We start from the raw sequence: 22,391 nt of genomic DNA, 5'->3' as shown, positions 1-22,391 counted from the left end.
TTCAGCAACAACATTAGTAACATTAATAACATTAACATTTAAAACCCTGCAGTTGTGCTGGGTGCAGTGGCTCACACTTGTAATCTCAGCACTTTGGGAGGCTAAGGCGGGCAGATCATCTGAGGTCAGGAGTTTGAGACCAGCCTGCCCAACATGCTGAAACTGTGTCTCTACTAAAAATACAAAATTAGCCAGGTGTGGGTGGTGGGTGCCTATAATCCCAGCTACTCGGGAGTCTGAGGCAGGAGAATCGCCTGAACCCAGGAGGCCGAGGTTGCAGTGAGCCGAGATCACGCCACTGCACTCCAGCCTGAGTGACAGAGCAAGGCTCCATCTCAAAACAACAACAATAAAAAACTTACAGTTAATATATTCTTTACATTACATATAGTCATAACATTCTAACAGGAGAGTTAGTTTATTTGTAGGTTCAGAAATTATTTCTAACATGAGAGTTCATCTGAAAATTTTCATACAAGCATGAAATTATTAATAAACAATCATTACTGTGTTCTAAACCTACATGTAAGTTTCACTTTTTTGGTTTGTATTAGATATTACATTTTGAAAGATACTGAGAGATAAAAAATATACTGTGTCATTCTGAGGCCCTTTCACCTCTGTGGCTAACACCTGTGTGTCACCTTTAGTCATGTGTCACCTTTAGTAACCCTGACAGGCCATACCCTAATGTGTTTCTTTTGGGCAGAAATATCTTATGAGGTTTAACTTGATATTTTACATTTGTCATGATCCCTTGTAAAAGTCCCTAAAATTAAAGAAAAAGCATGCTATATTACAAAGAAAGGGACAGAGACTCAAAAACTTCAGAGTTCTAACTTCTTTTCCTCCCTGTTTGGGAAAAAAAGGAACGGAGACCATCTACCAAAAAATGGAGGAAGGATATAATTGAATTAGTGACTACAAAGCTTGACAAATGAGGCAACTGGCAATACATGCTATGTAAGAGTATCAAACAAAGAAAGGGAAAGGTCAACATTTACCCCATAACATCAAGTTGTATATTTAACTTTTTTTTAAAATGTAAAGATCAATGTTTTAAACACCAAAATTAAATGCCTTATATAACAGAAGCTTAAGCCAGTATCCAATTATAAACTTAGAATTTGCAAGTAACTCTCTTTCAGGTCATGAAATTCCTCCTTTAAATAAACAAAAAAAAAAAGATCAGATAAACTAAACTTGTTTAATTCAGTGTAAGATCCTGTATTTCAAAATTAATTATGTTTTTTGAAATGTTATCATATAACTTGGAAGCCTAATTACTTTTTGCTGGAAGTTTGTCATACCAAAGATACTATAAATCACATTTTTCTTATACTGGGCTGGTACACAATTGCTGGCAAACTCTTCCAGACTGAATTATAAAGTGAAAAATAGTCATCTCAACCTAACAGCCTGAGTAGTGACTAGCCCATATTCACAATTTTCTTTTTACAGACCCTCTATTTTATCAGATTTAGATGGATAACTACTGGGTGGGCATTATGAAAATGTCTAAAGAATGAAAACACAAAGGGAGCTTAAAAGGTGTTACTAACATAACATAGAACACAGAGCTCCTTAGGAGTTCCTTTCCCCTTTCTATCCCACTAGGGCAAAGAATATTTAAATGGTATTGTTAAAAATAACTCTTAAACAAAAAATGGGGGAAACCCATAAACATTGGTATGTTCTTTTAATACAGATTAACCCAACACTTTTACTCTGGGCCATCCATCATGAGAAATCAAATCAAACAAAAAATCCAACGTATAATGTTGTTACAGAAAAACAGAGGTAGGGACATTAAACAGTCATGATATCAGGAACAAGGATTAGGAACCCTCCTAATACTAAAGAGTAGAAGCAGAATGCCAGTGAATGAGATGACTAGGTCTACAGTCTTGAGGGTAAGGGGTAATGATGAAATAGCCACGTATACCTAAGTAGTCACCTCAATAGTTCTCAAAGCCTGTCCAACATAACCCAGGAGAGCTCAGCAACACAGTTATTTCTTGGATCTTTATCTATGAGGATTCCCAATAAGCTATGTGCATAATTTTCCTAGATCATCAGGCTAAATTATATCCAATAAATTCTATTTAAGGATAAGTGATTAATATAAGTAAGAATCATCATTGGGTCCTAAAATTAGCAAGTGAGCCTAGTACTGTGGCATGTGTGTGTAATCCCAGCTGCTCAGGAGGTGGAGGCAGAGGGACTGCTTGAGTCCAGGAGTTTGAGAGCAGCGTGGGCATCACAGCAAGACACCATCTCAAAAACCTAAGAAAAATTTAAAACTAGAATAAATGAGTGAAAGTTTGACAAGTTAACAGGATGGTCACATAATCTCAAAATATTTTTTCTATAAGATACTTGATAGTTACAATGAAAAAAGAGTAACCTCACAGTGGAGAAATCCAGCAGACGCCACCTTAACATTATGTGCCTTTTAATATGATGTACTGAAAACAGCACATCACTTGTGAGGTAGCCTTGTCAAAACCACAAAACTTAAATCTACTTTTAAGAAAACATCAGGCTAACCCAAAAATGAGTATTTCATTCCATAAAGTTACTAGTTTGTACCTAAGAAATGTCAAGGCCATGAAACAGACTAAGGAATTGTTTCAGATTAAAGGAAACTAAAGAGGTATAGCACACACTGTTGAGGCAACTGGGAACTTTTTAGTAAAGTTCTGTAGGTGAACTAATAACACTGTATCAATATTAATTTCCTGATTATTTCCCCACCATTAAAATTTACATACAGAAAAATTCACCCTTTTTGGTATATAGCTCTGTAAGTTTTGACAAAAACATACAGTTGTATAACACCACCATTAAAAAACGAAAAATTCCACCACTCCCAAAATTCTCTTGAAGTTCTCCTTAATAGTCAACCCTCTCCCCACTGAAAATTACTGATTTGTTGGCTCAATAATTTTTGCCGTTTTCAGAATGTCATATAAATGGAATTATATTGTATGTAACCTTTGAATCTGGCTTTTATCACTTAGCATAAAATATCTGAGATCTACTCATGTTGTTGCAAATACCAGTATTTCTTTTCCTTTTATTGCCAAGTAGTATTATCTACTGTATGGATGTGCCACAGTTTTGTTTATCCATTCAATTTCCTGATTTTGATAATTTGTACTGTGATTATTTTTTATTAAAATGTCTTTGTTCTTCTGGAAACATGCACTGAAACATTTAGCGAGATGGAACATTACGTCTGTAACTTTCAAATTGTTCAGAAAAAACAATACATAAATGGATGTGTGTGTGTATATGTATTTATAAGCAGATATAATACAAATGTGGTAACATGTTAACATTAGGTAATCTATGTGAAAGGGTGTAAGGAGATTCTTTGTGCTATTCTTTTCATTTGTCTATAAATCTGAAGTTATGTCAAAATAAAAAATTAATTAATTAAATCCATAATAAAATGTTTAGAAATGGGAGAAAAGTTAAGTGAAAAATAAATTTTAGGGGGAAAATTCCATCAAATGTAATTAACGTTATATTCCACTGCTTAACTTTAAACCAACCCTAAGCAAACCTGACTGCTCAGAACAACAGATTCCCAATACTCAGATGGGAAGTTTCATTACAGTAAATAAATTGCAGAATGTGTTTGTAGTCCTTGAGTAATAATAGTCTATGAATAGCATTACAGTAGTCCTCCCTCATCCACAGTTTCACTCACACAATTTCAGTTACTACAGTCAACTGAGGTCCTAAAATATTGAATGGAAATTTTTAGAAATAGTTTTCAATTGTGCGCCTTTCTGGTAGCTCTGTCCTGCCCAGGATGTGAATTATCCCTTGGTCCAGTGTATCCACACTGTACATGCTACTCGACCATGAGTCATTGACATTGTCTGCTCCTGACATCCCACCACCAGCATCTTCACGGCTCAATAATCCAGGATCACCTGAAGCAGGTAGCATGCTGTCAAAGGGTCAGTAGTAACCTAATGCTGTGTCACAATGCCTAAGTCATTTACCTCACTTCATCTCATCACATAGACATTTTATTGTCTCACATCATCATAAGAAGGGTGAGTACAGTACAGTAAGATATTTTGAGAGAGCACATTCATGTTAATTTTATTACAGTGTAGTTATAACTGTTCTATTTTATTCTTATTGTTGTTAATCTCTTACTATGCCTAATTTATAAATTAAACTTTATCATAGGTATGTGTCCATAGGAAAAAACGTTGTATACATGGAGTTCAGAACTATCTGTGGTTTAGGCATCCACTGGGGAACATATCCCCTATGAATAAGTGGGGACTATAGTATATTAAAATATTTCTGTAAAAGATTGTACACAACTTGTTACCTTTTATATTAACTCAAGTATTTATTTCTTAGCGCAGTGCACAACTTGTTACCTTTTATATTAACTCAAATATTTATTTCTTAGCTCAGTGCTTACTAGCTTAGAATTGAAAGGGCAGAATAAAAGTCTCCGTGTCAACTTTGAATTTAACTTCAAACTAGATGCATTTGGGCTGTAACACCTGCAGATACAGTAACAGAGATTTGGGTAGGAACAGGTCAATAAAGGAAATACTGCTAAAGCTCTTGCATTAGACCTCAGGGATGCATTGTGGATGTTTCCACAACCAACCTGGGTGAATAAAAAAGAAAGTAATTATATTAAAAAAGTATTCAGGTGATAAGCTTAAACTGTCTCAAAATCAACACATCAAAATTTAAAGCACTATTTCACCATCTTCACTCATTTCTAGGTCAGCTCTTTTCCTCCCAACTTTTCTTTTTATCCTAGACTTAAATCCTCAGAGTCAGTTTTTACTCATTCCTTTTTTTTCTTTGAACATATCTAGCTAATTTCCGGTCTACAAACTTTTTCTTTGAATCATCTATTTTAATACATCTGACCCTACTTTTGCATTTCTACTGCTTCTACTCTAGTCCAGACCCACAACACCTCTTACCAGTGCTATTACTATTGAGACCGCCTTCTGACATCCTTGCCTAAATCTATATCTGATATATTCTATACACTAGAGTGGCAATCATCATTCTTTTTCTTTCTTTCTTTTTTTTTTTTTTTTTTGAGACAGAGTCTCGTTCTGTCACCCAGGCTGGAGTGCAGTGGCGACCTCGGCTCACTACAACTTCTGCCTCCTGAGTTCAAGTGATTCTCCTGCCTCAGCCTCCCGAGTAGCTGGGATTACAGGCATGCGCCACCATGCCCAGCTAATTTTTTGTGTGTGTGTGTGTGTTTTTAGTAGAGACGGTGTTTCACCACGTTGGCCAGGCTAGCCTCGAACTCCTGACCTCAAGTGATCCACCCACCTTGGCCTCCCAAAGTCCTGGGATTACAGGAGTGAGCCACCATGCCCGGCCATTAGAATCATCATTCTAAAAAGGTTACTTTCCTTTTGAAAAGCCTTTTATAGCTTTTTGGCAATAACAGGATAAACCCAAACTTCTTAGTACAGCATCCATAAGACAGCCAACTTAACACTCCATCAAAGTCTCTGTACCATTTACATGACATTATTTATCATTCACCAAAATAAGGAAACCACTCCTTCATCTCTGTGTTTTTGTTAATCCTAGTCCCTCAACATGTAACAGGCTTCTTTCCCAATCTCTTCATCTACTAAAAATCCCGATTCAAGAGTCAGCTAAAATGATACCTTCTCTGAGAAGCCTTTGTTTATCCCCTTATGCCTAACCTGCAGTTAGAATTAATTACTCCGAAGAAAAACTTCACTTCCAATTGGCACTTCATTCTTTATATCTCTTTATATCTCTACATGAACATGCTTCCCACCCCACGCTACACTGTAAATTCCTTCAAGGCAGGGCCGGTTTCTGTTTCATCTTATATTTCAGAGGTTCAGCACAAAGCTAGAGAATACAATGTGAATTTTAAAGTGTTTTCTTGTTGGGATGTAGAGGCAGGAGGATTGCCTGGGGCCAGGAGTTCAAGACCAGCCTGGGTAACATAGCAAGACCCTACCTCTACAAAAAAAAAAAAAAAATTAGCTGGGCACAGTGGCACATGCTTGTAGTCCTAGCTACTCAGGAGGCTAAGGCAGGAGGATCGCTTAAGCCCAGGAGTTTGGGGTGTAATCATGCCATTGTGCTCTAGCCTGGATGACAGAGTGAGACCCTGTCTCAAAGAAAAAAAAAAAATTTCTTGGATTGAATATTATTGCCAGGTTAATCTTTCTTAACACTGCTACTGTCATAATAGTCTTTCCCTAAAATATTTTTAGTGGCTCTTTATTTCTATGAAATCAAATATGAAGTTCTAGGCCTGGTTTTCAGGACCGTCCAGAATTCCCTACTATATTACACCAAGTTATTTTCCACAACACATCTTTTCTGCCCCAGTTAAGCAAGTTTCTTCATAGTCTCACCAACAGGTGATATGATCTTGAAATTTCGGGGTTGAAAGGATTCTTTTTTAAAGACAGGGTCTTGCTCTATCACATCAGGCTGGAGTGCAATGACATGATCATAGCTCCTTGTAACCCCCAACTCCTGGGCTCAAGTAATCCTTCTGCCTCAGGCTCCTTACCAGCTAAGACTACAGGTGTACGCCACTACACCAGGCTAATTTTTCTGTTTTTTGTAGAGACAGGGGTTCTCACTATATTACCCAGCTGGTCTCAAACTCACAGCCTCAAGCAATCCTCCCGCCTCCGTCTCCCAAAGTGCTGGGATTACAGGCATGAGCTACAGAGCCTGGCCTGGAAGGATTCTTAACTCCAGTCTAGTTCACTCAACAATTATAAACACAAGATTATCTCATCTATTCAAGTCTTACACATTCTTAAAATGAGGTTTAACTGTCATCTTCTCTAAGAAACCATAAAACTACTCCACCTTACTCTACTGGAAATTTCCTAACTAAATTTTAATCTTGATCCACACAACTGGCACTTAATTAGATAAATGTCTGCATTGTTACTTTTGACTAACCAATAAGATTGAAAGATTACTGGGAAAAGTCTTTGTAGCTCCCTCTACCCACTAACACATTACGTAAGTATACAGATAATAGATGCTCAATGAATAATTGAAACCCTAAACCCAGGCTGTCCAGCTAGCTTAAAAAAAAGTTTTGTTTTGTTTTTAATAGCAGAGGAACTTCAGTGGCAGCCCAACTGCAGTCCTACTGTCCCGATACTTATAATGCCAGTATGATCAGTTAACAGCAGTTACAAGCTCTGGCCTGACACATATTTTTGCAAACAAAGTTTAACTGGCCCATAGCCATGCCCATCCATTTACAATTCGTCTGTGGCTGCTTTCACACTACAATGGAAGAGGTAAGCGGCCACAAGAAAGATCCTATTTCCCACAAAGCCTCAAATGTTTATTATCTGTCCCTTTACAGACAAAGTTTGGCAACCCTTACTTAACCAAAGCATTCCTAATTTTGAGGTTGTTTGTATTTTTGACTGCCCAATTCAAGAAGTAAAGATGTTTTGATGGCAGCACACAGCAGGTTCATAGCTGGGGCAATATTCCCCATGACCTAGTAAGTGGCTTATTTACTATTTTCAGTTATCTATTTGAACACACAACTCCTGATAAAATGGATAATTAAGAGTTGATTATATAATCAAATAAAAAATTAAACTAATTTACACAGTGATGAAAAGTCAAGCCACTCATAATGACTTACAGTAATCTTTGAGTAAGCATCTTGCTCAAGGCTGGATGGTGCAATAGAGCCTGAGCCTGTTTGAAGAGACATCTGTTATAAATAAAATAACCAGCTCCAAAGCTACAAGCTAACATTTCCCACCAATGCCACATACTTCACTGGGAGGATTCGAAGGACTCTGTAACTGGGATAATTCTATCATTTTGGCAAAGCAGGTAAATTGTGGTGGATTATAACTCTGATTTTGAACACATTTTAAAAATGAAATCATCTGCTCATCATCGTGTAGAATGACAACCCACATGAAGGAAAAAATCTTGAGACCAATTTCTAGTAATTAATTGCAAACACAGTATAGTGAACTTCAATGGTAAATTAGTAATTGGATTAATACTTTTTCCCATTAACTTATTATGTGACTTGGAGCTAATTTAGCCTCCAAATATACATTTACAATTTACAAAAACATAAATTATTATTTTACAAGGTTAACGGATATTTTAGCTACATGGACAAAATCACTCAAACTCTTCTATGAAAGGTGACATTAAAAAACACTGTGTGTGTGTTTAAACGAATTTTAATTAATCCTTTTAGGATACAACAGGGAAAACTTAGGTCATTTAAGTTCAGAAGCTGTTCGGAAAATCCTATTCAAGGACTCATTTTAGGGAGGACCTAAAGTGTCCTCCTAAGATATTCTCTGGCATGTTTTCATGCACATTGCTTCTCCAGCATGTTTATCATTTGACATACTCTATTAAACCACAACCACATCAAGGCCTCCCTATACTGCTAAACTCAACAGATCCACCAGTTAAGGCTTTCAAGGAGTGCTCTTTTCTAGTAATATACCAATTCCAAGCACAGTGCTAACAACCAGATAGAATGGACAACATTCTCTGGGACAACCAAAGAGGACTTCCATTAGCACTGCCTTACTCCCCGTGACAGAAGTCAAAAAACTGCCAAGCAGGCTTTTTCCCCGCCACACTGTCCAACACTAATCATAAAACACTACAGATGCATCCTTTCTCAAAATGCAGAGGGATTGTGTATATTTGCAAAGAACAACTATTTTTTATGCTTCCAAATTCTTAATCCTGTTTGGAGCTGTCAGTGGGGGTTAATGGAAGCCTTGGATAGGAGAATTCCAATCTGGTTGGCAGATGGATAGGTTGGTTATAGCTGCATAACTATGTCTTGCCTGCAGGCACAATTCAGAACACTGTTAAAGCAATATAAAGTCTCTGTCAAGCTGAACCATTTGGATCAGTAGCAAGGAGAAATAATAATAAAAAAGAAGTTCATTTCTGGGCCTTGTGCATTTATGCTAGTATGCAGAAACTGATTAATTGTCATAGTGCACTGGTCTTCTATACCTCAGATTTCTACTTCTGGAGTAGATTTTGCATGCTAATATAATCATTCTCCCTCTTGAGACATTAGCAAATAATCAAATGAAAAACAGGATCATAATTTACTGAGATTCGAGCAATTCTCTATGCAAATTTGACTTGTTATTGCTGCTGCCTCGTTAATCTGAATGCCTTTGACAAACTCCTTTGATTTATGAACTCGTGACAACTCCAATGTGTATATATTTTGCTAGATTGACATTATCATTAAGAGTGGGTGGACTGAGCTCACATGAATGGCTGATTTTATTCGCTGGTGTCTGCTGCTCAACAGCTGAGCATCTCCTCCTCACAAAGCCCCTGAGCGGCAGGCTCTTCCCATCTTCCCATCCATTCATCATCTCGATGTTAATTGGCCCAGGCTTTAAGCAAATTTTCAACACGATTTAAAGGCACGATGACACTGATTACTGACCCTCTGCCATACGGTGCCTATTGATTAACCTGACAGAGATGATGAGCTTGAGGGAAACTAGGTGTGTGGGGACCTCAGGGGGAAAAAATATATTGTCTATGCAGGCAAACACTTGTCATTACCTTACAAGCCAGAATTTGCACAGCACACATTCTTAAAACACACTACTGCTTTAACACCTACAGCTAACACAGAAAGTGCTTTCTGTATTCAGAGATTACAGATATGTCATGTCAAAGCGCATGACACATTCAGTATTTAGAAGAACTCCCTAGATAGATGGCTGCCTTTCAACCAATTATGCTTGTTCTGGCTGATGTATCTAATTTAGGTTAAATTCGAAGAAAGTAACTGGGTGGCCTGGTAATGCTGTAACAGAAAAAAATAAGAATGAGAAAAATCAGATTCTTGAAAATAGAGGAAGGAAGAAAGGAAGGATTAAAATTATTTGCTGCCATTCTACCACTATTAAAAGGAGAAGCACTCTTAAAGAGGAAGAAAACATCAACCTGATTACACGAATTTTGTTTTCTGTTCTTTTAATACTGCTACCTGATTACAACTGTCAAACTGTTCCTGGCACAGAAATTATATCCACAACTGAATTATTTTTAAATAAAGTAATATTTTAAGTCTAACAAACATTGCCTTTAAATTCTTGCTTGCCCATTTTCAACAACTGCTGTGCAACCTGCTATACTTAGGAAAATTGTGCAGGATCTTTGACATTAAGCTTCATAAAAACTAAACGTTTCATTATCAGAGAAAAAATGAAAGTTCATAATTAATAGTTACTGAGCACATATATTAGTAACAAACAGAAATCTGCCTTAAAATATTGCTAGGTCTGCGAATTTACACAATGTCATGCAGCACCCACTATCAGGGATCAGACAGAAAACATCTTTAGATAGGATCAGTTATTATCTAAAACAAAGCCAACAAATATCCTCCCTCTGGCCACACATATCACCTTGTTTACTTACGAGTCCTGGGGGGACAGCCAATATACAATTTTATACACGAAGATTTTGGGGCAGCACTAACAGTTATTTCAAAGCTAAAATAATAGAAAACTGAACAACCCGGCTGTAGTACCTATTACAGTGACATGGGCTGTTAATGTAAGAGATCAAGTGTTTTTCAAGTCAAACAGCATTGGTGCCTGTTATACTGGAACATGTAGCTTACTCCCTAAAAGCCTGCCTCCTGCTCTTTTAAGATAAACAAGCTCAACTAAGCACTGAGATACTCTGATAAGAAGGATAGAAGAGATGAACTGCACCAGGGAGTGACAATGCAAGGGCATGAATGAGCAGGGTTGCTTTCTGTTAACTTTCAAGTCACCGAAAATATCACAATACAACATTTTAATGTTTCACCATTAATTAAAAGTCTAGCTATAGGAGAAAGACAAATTTGTAGCAATAAATATGGGGACCAAAAAAGGGGGGGCTAAAACAGTTATCTCTTTTGTGAATAGGAGCGATATTACATAGCTGTCTGAACACAGTCAGCTTTGTGACTTGTTAATCAAAGGTTTGAACATCAACTTAGCAATGACTATGAGTATATAAAAGAGTTTGTAATTATGTTAATATGCTCCACATCAGAAGTAATAGTCCACTTAAATTTTAAAGGTTTTTTTTTGGCTCTAAAGCCTTGATTTAAAAACAAACAAAAAAAACACTTCCTACCTTACCCTTTCAAGTAGTTTTTTTTTTTTTTTTTTACATTTTTATCCTGCTTAATGTATGAATGCAATTACAAAACTACATTTATTTATTAAAATGTGGGTTAATATTTTAAAATCCCAAACAGGCTTGCAAAGCAGACATCTTATACTACTGTAGGTTGTGTTTTTCGTGACGGAACTAAAAGGACAACCATTCTTTCAGGGAAAAAAAAAGCAATTCACACATACGTTTACACTGTTCAAAATGCAACAACAATGTACAAAGTAGAGAAATAAGCAAGGCAAAATGAATTAAAATTCACCAGGGGAATTTGAGATAGAAAGACATACATAATAAAAAGCCAAGAATACGTACCATGTAAACCAAAATATAACTAGCTTAACTTACCTTTTCCCTTTAAATCTATAGGAATCTTTTAAAAAACTGCTTTCCTCTTTAAGACATTACCTTCACGATTATGTGTTTTGGACAGATTTTTTTGTGCCATGATTTTCTTTGCTGCCATATTCACAAAAATATTTCATCCAGAGATCCTCTGCATATAGTTTTGTGTAAATTAAGAGGCAAACATTTGCTTCTACTAATAAGCACATCTGGTTATTTTTGTAACTCAAAGACCTCTGTAGATTTTCTTATGTAGTTTTTTTTTTTTGATCAAAATAGGACTGAGAACTATAGAACCCTTAGGATGTATGACAAAATTCTTTCTCTCTGATGAATTTTTTTTTTCTGTCATCCTTGTTTCCTGGTTTTTTGTTTCTTTTTGCTAAATGACTTTCATCCCCTTGGATATCTTCCTTGCTTTGGTGTTACCATTTTATTACAATTCAACAATATCTTGAAAGAAATTTAAGATTCCTTTAAACTTGATAAAAGCTAATATCCTGAGATGTAAAACCATCCCAAGTAAATAAACTACATTTCTGAAAGCTAGACTGGGCTAGATTAAGATCTGTGTTTAGGTGTATGTCTCTAATATGGACTGGTCTTGTTTAATCATTATTTTTTTTCCTAATTAAGAAATTATTATATAGGCTTATTATTGTACTGTGTCCTTCCCCACTAATGATACTGCCTTAATGTCTCTTCGGGTCTTTAAAATTACAAATACCATTCCTCTCACCTATTTCCATAAATGTTTGGTTCCCAAGGCTGAAAAACATGTCTCAGCATAGATATTGAAGGGTATGCCTTAAAGAAAAGTAACATATAGGGAGAAAAAAAAAAATCATATACCATACATTATATCCCTTGCTTTCCTCTTAAAATGGTAAGTAGACTAATTATACTCCTTATTTGGGATACTTGAGTTTAATCTGTAACTTCTGCTGTAAATCCTGCTTTCCATTTTCTGTTCATCTCTACTACAGAAATGAAAAAACTAGAATGAGAGAAAATATGTTTTTAAACAGAAAACAGCAAATATAACTCAGATTAACTGCATTCTCATGGGTCTCTAAGTAGCCAGACCCTAAGGTAGTATTGGCCTAAGGATTTAAAATTTGAGTGAGAAGTCTTCTATTTCTGAAGGGTCAAAGGTTATAAACACCAATTCATGTCTTCAATTTTTCATTTGTTAACATCACCAAACAACAAAATGAAAATAAAACCAAAACAGATTAGCTTGGAGTTCTACCAGGGGTAATTTAATAAATTTATTGGGAAGGATGGCTAATTTTACTGCTCCAGGGATAAACAACCTTGTTGGGTTTTTGTTGTTGTTGTTTTAAAGCAATGCTCTTTGATGTGTAAGTAACAAATTTTTAAAAGATGTTTTTTCTCCAATAGAAGGAACTGCCTTTTTCTATAGCAATGCAAATAGTTTCTACTTAAAGAATACCAAAATTATTTCTCTTAAGCCTAAGGTCTTAAGTTATTGGAATGCTGGAGAATGGCTGTATACCTCTAATCTACCATTTTGCTAACTATACAGAATTTTGTGCATTTCTGACAAATCCCACAATTCATTTGATTATGCTGCCATTACTTTCCACACCGTAACTATCTTCGATTTAAAGAATCACAAGAAATGTACATTTTCTTTTCTCAAAATTATCCCACAAGTCACTAAATTATAGAACATTTTACTATCATTTCGCAGAAATTTTTTTTGGGAAATATTAATAATACTTGGTTGATTTAAAGAAAAAAATAAGTGATAAACAATCAAGATGTTTCCAAATCATTCTGTCTTTGACCAGAACCTAATTTTAAAGTGGTCTTTTAATTTAATAATCATTGTAGCACTGAAATTCAAATTGGGCTAATTTTAATGAATGATATTTTAAAATCTGTTATTAGCTATCATCAATGGCATTTTATTATTACTAATCTCTGTTACTATAATTACTATTAGTAATTAATAATATACTAATATCTGTTATTAGCTATCATCAATAGCACTTGTTGCATTATGGAATGGAAAATACCACTACAGAGTTTGGTAATAGATAATTGGTTTGACAGATATCAAACATTAATTTTAATATCATAGTAGTTGTTCTCACAGTACAGAATTAGTGAATACCATAACAGCTAATTGTGGTATTAAAGTATCTCCTGCCAAAATACCCTCTTGTGGAAACCAATGTGTCATGCATCTTTTGCTCCTATATACAATGAAGGAATAGTTGACTTCAAAACCAGTTGCCTATCACTGCTGTACAAAGGACATTCTGGGTAGTGGTCAGTAAAGAAAGCATGGTCATTTCTAAACGCCAGTGGTTCCCAACATCTCCTTTCCTTCTGAGTGGAATCAAGTCTGAGAGCACTGACTTGTGGGTCACTCGACCCACGACGGCCTGGATAGGTTTCAAGAATAACAGAGGTCATGTAATTGCCAAAAGAGCATTAGCCACTCAATCATAATGGATAATTAAATGACCTACATGATTCCTGAAATAGCTGCTCTATATTTGGTCTATTACTTGTGTCCCTCAAGATAAGCTACTCGTCTGGTCTGCCTTGACCTGCAAAAGTCCAACCTGCACGCGAACACTAGCTGCATGCTTCTATTGCTTTGTAACCGGCCCCCCACCGGCCCCACAGTATTCATGCCCCAGACTCTGCTTTCAAGAGGACACACATAAAAAATCAATCTTGTATCCTTCTCCCTATTGTGCTCTCTGGAATACAAATGACTAAAGCAAAGAAAAAAATTAGTAAATTCCTGGTTTAGATCTTTGGGGGATAGAGGGAAGAAACATAAGAACTACAGAGAAGGAAAGTCATGGTTAATTTTTTTTTTTAAAGTTTTGCTCATATGCCTTCAATGAATTTTTACATTCCATTATAAAGCCAGTCAGGGATTTTTTTGTGGGCAGCAAGTCATTATAACTCCAGTTGCCTAGAATGCATTTTTGATGGTGTTGAATACTGCAATCTTTCCTGGCCTAATTTTTCAGTCCATACAGAAAGCAAAGTGCCTCTCAACAAAATGAAATATACACAGCATCAACTGTTTTTATAATAGCAGTAGCCAAAAAAGCAAGAATCTGTAATGCCTCAAATTTTCATCTCTCTGAATAGTTCAACAGTCTCACTATAATTCTCAGTCACAATCACAACCAAATAGAAGCCAGGTATATCAAATAGCAAAAAATGTACTGGATTCATTTGCTTCTTTGGGAGGAAAAGGTCTGCCTTTGGCCCTAGAGGTAGCTGCACATCTAGCAAACACTACAGAAAAAGGCAAGAGACAAGTAACCAAAGACAACCTCACAATAATGGCAAGGGACACAGGATGTGAGGGACAAAAGAGCTCACATTTAGAATACCTTAGAGGCTAGTAGGATTCTTCCGTTTCCACAGGAAATTATGTAGCTTGAGGCTACTTGCTATCCTGATCTCTTACTAGTACATGGATGGCTTATTAAACCTAGAACATAACTGTTTTAGTTAACTTCTGAGCAGGGAGGGGGTTGGGGGGGTGGGGGGGAAAGAGAACAAAATGTACTTAAATGCTGAATTTTTTCTCCAGGCTGAATGCCTTTCATCCAATAAGACATTCAAAGCAGTGACCCAGCAAATGGATTGAAAAAGCAATCTTCCGTCCCAGTGCCACATTATCATTCCTATTGAGTATTCTCCATGAGATATCTCAATCAGCTGTGTGTAAGTGACAACGCAGCCCATTGCTGGGTTAATTAAACATTTGACTTTAACACCCTCCCCATCATTAAGCAAATAAAAGCAGATAATTCAAACTGCACTTCATCCTCAGGGTACACAACACACATGTCAAAATTAAGCGAGTCCAAGGCCTCTGGGGAATTCTGCTGGGGCTATAATCAGTTTAAATCTTATCTGGTTTATCAATTATTCTATTGATTAAACCAAAGCGATTATACACAACTCCTCTGCCACATGGGATTGATGTCAGTAGAGCAAGAAAATAACTCCAGGAGGTTCCAAACTGATTTAAAAAGAGACCAACAGACAGACCGATAATAGTCGATTATTACATACCAGTGATCCATATACTGAAGAGTTGATTCTTAGTTTCAGGCGGGTGAAGTGAACTGTTTCCAATCACTATGTCCCTGCGCTATACCTTACAGCTGTGGCTTGAGTAAATTTATGTCTTGAAAGATCAACATATTTTCTACTGATTTAAACAGAAGCTAGCATGCCCAGCAGTTGAAATATATTTTATAGATACTGACCCTAAGCTCTAACAGAGAGAATCTCAAATAGGGAAAACTAAAATTTTTTTCTAATCTTCTTACCTGTATGCATGTGACCAGTAAGATGCAGGAATGAAAAGGGACATATTTGAGAGCTGATACGCCTACAAATAGACAATCAGCTATTCCAATGTCCTAAAACATCATTATTCTTGAAAAACAGAATCTAAGAAATCAGCAAGATCTTACCACAGAGTCATGACTCCTTTTATTAATTCCAAGGGCACCATTTTCAATGCCATTAATAACACTGAAAATATATAGTTGTATCTTCAAATGAAATGTCGATAACTAAACCCTAACATATCGAGTTTCTACCAGAAATTTGTAACCACAATTTAGTTACCTTCCTGCCCCATTCATTGTGTAATATCTTTCAAATGTCTAGAACCCCTATAACCTCAAGGCCATGCCCTACTATATATGAGAAAACCACTAATAAAACCTACTAACAAAATGAGGGAGGGTGGTTAGACTACTCCACGCCTGAAATCTTTGCACTTACAGCCATGCTCTTGAAAAAGGAAATTTGTTCACTGCTATGCTGGCACCGCATGTGCATTCAACCATAATTTAACTTATCTCCTTCAGATTTTTTGTTTTCAGGAGGACTAAGTAAGAAACTTGCATTAGCATGCTGTATTCTACACTCACCACTAGAAATACTGAGGGTGCTATTTGTAATTGTATTCTTTTTAAGAGGTTTATTCTCTGCAGCTGTTTTCTGCTTGCAGTGTATTTTGTGTAATCAGCACATCATCATAAATACATTGGCTGTTCCCCTGAGGGTAGCTGTCAGTGTTTAATTTACAGAACAACCTGGCCAATGTGAATTTTAACACTACAGCACTATGGCAAGGAGTTACCACACTCTGTGAAAAACAGGTTTCTATGAATTTTTATATCAAGAGCTGGTCCCAGGACAATTTAGGTTCTAGAAACAGATTGTTTAAAGAAGCACTTTATACCTTGTATGCAATAGACTCTTTCTCAGTTATAGCCTCAGTAGAAGCCCCAAACTAACTATCAAATCACCAGGGGGAACTACCAGTTCTGAAGACAACAAGGATTGAAAATCTACGATCAACCAGTAGGAGGCATTGTAACAAATATTATCATCTCTTTTTAAGCTACATGTACAGCTATCACAAACATCACTGTTCCCTTAGAAGGTATGTAAAGGCAGAGAGAAAACCATTTAAGACACAGACTAGTCTGAAATATACATTATCACTTTTTTGCTGAGATGAGATATATCTGATATGAACATAAGTATACCACTTCCTTAGGACTGCTACTAAGCCAGACCTCTAGCTCAATAAATCAGAAAAAAATACATATAACTAATGGTTAACACTAGTAGTTATATGCATAGTGACTGGTATATAAGTACTTAATACATGTATAATAAATAACTATAAGCTCCTTGAGGATAGGTTCTGAATCTTAATTTATGCCCAAGACTTTGTACAGTAATTGGCAAATAAAAGGTACTCTATGTGAATCGAATCGGAGTTGTGGCTAGTTGTGAATGGCCATGTTATTTGTAAAGCCTTACATCTACTTGACGTCAAAAGGATTTTCTAAATCAGTAAAATGTCCCTAAGGACAATATAAAAAGTACAAATTATAGTCATTTTAGTGAGAGCTATTCATACAAGAAATCTAAGTACCTCAATCTCACAATGAAGAACAAATTAGCCTACAAAATAATGGCATATTCAAACATTTTAATAATGAAGATTACATAGAATTAAAACTTTTCTATGCTATATACTTGTTTCTATATCTTTAATATGATCAAATGGAAATGATCATTTTAAATGCTCAGAATGGTAACCAACAGCACTTTTCTATTACTGAAGTGGTTTTGTATGCACACATACACATTCTATAAATCAAGTGATTATACATATGTATTTTTCTGTAAGGGTCATTTTTACAAGTTAGAATGCCTAGAATTAAACTGAATCAAAATATATTTCATGTTGAGTTGTCCTCAGTGTATTTGCTTTTAATGTTGCGCAGGACTACATTTGCATGATGTTTTACAAAAATCAGTAAATTGTGACTAAGATTCTTGTTTTCTTTTAAAGGAACAAAATAACTGACTTCACTTAGGAGGGTTTAAAACTTGCCGAAATTTGTGGTAAAGTTAATTTTTAAACTATTAAGTAGAACAGCAGAGGCCAGGCATGGTGGCTCATGCTTGTAATCCCAGCACTTTGGGAGGCCGAGGCGGGCGGATCACGAGGTCAGGAGATCCAGACCATCCTGGCTAACATGATGAAACCCCGTCTCTACTAAAAATACAAAAAAATTAGCCGGGCATGGTGGCGGGTGCCTGTAGTCCCAGCTACTCGGGAGGCTGAGGCAGGGGAATGGCGTGAACCCGGGAGACAGAGCTTGCAGTGAGCCGAGATGGCAGAGCGAGACTCCGTCTCAAGAAAAAAAAAAAAAAAAAAAAAGAACAAGAACAAGTGAGATCTGTACAACTTACTTTGATACTGCTATAATTAATATAAGCATAATCATATATAAGCAAAATCTGGTAACACCTTATTTCTGACAACCAGGAAAAAAATTGTATTTAAAAATATGAACAAGCCCTATATCATTTATCCTTTCTATGATGCTAAGACATTTCAAAAACGTTAATTCCTTTTTAGGTTTATGTCACTGAAGGGCAAAATGAGAAAAAAGATGACCCACCAACTCAATTTTTTTTCACCAGTTAAAGGAAATTTTTAATTCAGTTGAATATTTGTAACTTAGTACTTAAAAACTTTAGGCCTAATAAAATATATCTTAATTTTTAATAAAGAAATTTATCACATTCTTTCCTTTTCAATTTAGAATTACAAAATTACATCCTGGGACCTTCTGAACTAAACTGGATGGGGTTAGACTGAGGTCATACTATATTTTCTCTTCCCTGGAGACCATGTAGTAGTTCCATAGGCTGCCATTAGATAGCAGCACAGTACACACCATCAGTCATGACTCTCATAGTCTCTCCTGTTAAGGTTGGAATTATCTCATTTACACACACACACACACACACACACACACACACACAGAGAGAGATTCTAATTCAATTAGTGCAGTCGGCAACTCCAGAAAAGAGTAATTCAATTAGTGCATTGTGGAGCTCTACAGTACCTCTAAGCAGATGTTCACCATCTTCAGGAACTGGAGCTAGGTTTAAAATACCTGTGCCACTCTGATATGCCACTACATTATGTCATTTGTCAAAGTGCTTACATATGCTTTTCTATGCTTTTCTGGCTTCAAAGAAAAGATGAGGAAACAAACCCAGGCTAAGTTCCTAGAAATTTTTCCATCATTCAAAACAAAGAAGTATATGCAATCTTAGGCAGTAATTAAATTACATTATTTAAATTGTGTTCAAAACATGTGTGTTCAAAACAAGTGTCTACACTGTATTCTGACTTATTACACTTATTTTTTTTTTTGAGACAGTCTCACTCTGTCGCCCAGGCTGCAGTGCGGTGGGCGTGATCTCGGCTCACTGCTATCTCCGCCTCCCAGGTTCCAGCGATTCGCGTGCCTTAGCCTCCCAAGTAGCTGGGGTTACAGGCATGTACCACCACGCCTGGCTAATTTTTTGGATTTTTAGTAGAGAGTGGGTTTCACCATGCTGCCCAGGCTGGTCTCAAATTCGTGAGCTCAGGCAATCCGCCCGCCTCAGCCTCCCAAAGTGCTGCGATTATAGGCATGAGCCACCACGCCCGGCCAAGAAAAAACTTTCTAGTAGAACCAACAAAGTAAAAGCAAAATGCTTCAAGAAGTTTGATTCACCAATAGTGGTGGTGATCAGGGAGAGATTAGATGACTCCCTTCCAAACACATTTCATAAAGGATTTCTATATTATGAGACGTATGTGACTAGATGGCCTCTGATGTCTGGTCCAATGCTGAAATTCTGTGGTTCTATGAATACACTGATGTTTGCTCATGAGGCAAGCCTGGAGTTTAAATAATAAAGCTAATCATTAATTGTGAAGGTGTGGTTGTAAAAAGCCCATAAGCTGTGAGGCATTTTCACTGTATTGATGCATAATACACCAAGAAGAAATTTTGTAGTTTCTTTGTACTAGATTTAGAGAACTCCATAAAAGCACATTTCAGTCTCATTTCTTAAACACTTGCATTCCTCTTATTCTTGTAAGACTGCAAAAAATGGTTTGTCTTCATTCATCCTGTAGAAATCAGCCAATGAGAAATCAATTTCTACAAGAATGATTTTTGAAAACTCCCCCACTGAGTCAAGACAGTGGGTTCTCATAGCTTAAATGCAAATCTACATCAATGTTTATGCTTTAAAAATTCAGAGCAATACTTAAAAACAACAATAACTAGTTCTTAACATCTCTCCTTTTGGTATTACTTTCTGAGCACAATATTTTTAAGTAAGGACAAAAATCTGGCTACAAACGAGCAGGACTTATATTTTACAAGTATTATCTTCTCTCTTTCTAGCATGACCTCAAAGCAGGAATTACCAACACCATTTTTCCAGTGCATTTCACTGGACTGATGCAGAACAGCTCTTGCCTTTCACATTTTCAGAGGAGAGGGCTAAGCTAAATAGTTGCCTTTTTTTTTTTTCTTTTTTAGATGGAGTCTCTCTCTGTCAACCCAGGCTGGAGTGTAGTGATATGATTTCGGCTCACTGCAACCACCACCTCCAAGGCTTAAGTGATCCTCCCACCTCAGCCTCCCGAGTAGCTGGGACCACAGACTGGCACCACCATGACTGGCTAATTTTTTGTATTTTTGGTAAAGATGGGGTTTCACCATGTTTCCCAGGCTGGTCTCGAACTTCTGAGCTCAAGTGATCCACCCACCTCAGCCTCCCGAAGTATTGAGACTATAGGTATGAGCCACAGTGCCCAGCCATTGAGGAACTTTCAATACAAACTCTTTTCCATACTCCAGAAGAAATGCAAAAGGCCATTCATTCTCAGTTAAAACTTTACTTGTAAATTCAATGCCCCAAAATGGATGAAAATGAAAGCATACATCAATAGTGCTTCCTTAGAAGAAAAAAGTTTTTAAAAAAATATATGTTGTTTTAAGATGTATTGTAATTTATAAACTCCTACTCATAGCTTGAAAAAAAGATGTAATTTAAAACATAATAGAAAATTCATTTTATTACTACAAAATATTTTCCAAGAAATATATGGTGGCTTTTACAAGGAAGATTTTCCATTCATTTGGCATAAGCTGGACTAATATAAGCATAATGTTTCTTCCACATTACCTAATGAGCTTTCTTACTATAAATACACGTTTTCCACATTAAAAAAAATATTTTTCTTCCCCAAATTTTAAAGTCTTCTATAATTTGACCACTTGTTAAAGACACTGGATAATAAGAGCAGTAAATAAAATAGCTGGGTGAATTTTGATTGGCCTGGCAATACTGCCATATAGTAGGCTATCAGTTTAACAAACTATGTCACTGAATCTCTTTACCCAACACCATCTTCCCAACTTCTTGCCTCCACAAAAACAGAACTGGGACCTAACCTGATTCTTCCTTACAATAGGGTGTTCCATAAATTCCACTACTAATAATACACTAACCCAACTTTATCTCCTTTGCCCCACAGCCTGCATTTATTTTCCAGTGTTAAGTTTGTTTGGCTCCATCAGCACCACTTCTCTTTAACACTGTCCCTTTTCATGCATTTAAGGCAACTACTTCCAACCCTATCAACGAAAGCAGACAAATGGGGGAGAAAGGAATGAACTGCAAACACCTCAAACAAGAAAGGTTGCTTAAAAAACCAAGTGTCACATTCTGACAGTTCAATATTTCATAGCCAATACAAGGAATGTGCAACGACACTGCAACTTTAAATCTTTTCTTCCTATGTCAGTCTCTCTTTCTCTCATTGTAATGCCAAAGGGAACAACAATCAGAGTGGAGATGTTCAACGTGATAGAGGTCAGGACACCATCGGATCAACGTACCAGAAACACGACCTTGTTTATTTTTTTTCCACAGTATTATTGTTTACAGGGTGCTTTGCTCGTGTACCTTGTGGTTCTTAGCTAAAAGATGAAATTACAGCCCAGGATGAAGCACTCAGGCGCACATCCAATTTGTGTTTCCATCTCAGAAAACAAAAAGCTTCTAAGGCCCTCAGGCTGCCATTCAAACTTGGAGGCTGACATTTTTAACAGCATGAACCAGAGACTGGCAGAGAGAATGATCTAATGCATTTCTGACTTGTCAATCAAAGATCTCACCTCTGCTGTCTTGTAAACAGTTGGGGACCATCTAACTACATTCATAAACCTAGGGAGAGCTTACTGCCAGCTGGGGTGCTGTAGCCACATGCTCTGGCTTCTATTCACCAAAATCATGATTCAGTTTTATAATCTCACTGTAAATAGTCCATAGGCACATTTCCAGGACTACTGGAATTGAACCAGAGTAGGGAATACAAAAGAGATTTTGGTCAA

The 22,391-nt window shown here is 36.5% G+C and overlaps 1 protein-coding gene across 17 annotated transcripts in view; it reads right to left on the bottom strand.

Annotated features, from left to right (window-relative positions):
- Window positions 1-22,391, bottom strand: part of BTRC (beta-transducin repeat containing E3 ubiquitin protein ligase) — a 204,639-nt gene that overhangs the window by 95,694 nt on the left and 86,554 nt on the right. The window contains exons 1-2 of one of the 17 annotated variants that reach the window (XM_054521407.2): window positions 7,694-7,780; window positions 4,457-4,651 (exon numbers count right to left, since the gene is read on the bottom strand). In XM_054521407.2, coding sequence (XP_054377382.1) covers window positions 4,457-4,651; window positions 7,694-7,765 — 267 coding nt within the window. In that variant the 5' untranslated portion in view covers window positions 7,766-7,780. 17 annotated transcript variants of the gene reach the window in all.

Source organism: Pongo abelii, chromosome 8, assembly GCF_028885655.2.
Source record: "Pongo abelii isolate AG06213 chromosome 8, NHGRI_mPonAbe1-v2.0_pri, whole genome shotgun sequence".
Taxonomy (NCBI): Eukaryota; Metazoa; Chordata; class Mammalia; order Primates; family Hominidae; genus Pongo; species Pongo abelii.
This window is presented reverse-complemented; position numbering and strand designations above follow the sequence as displayed.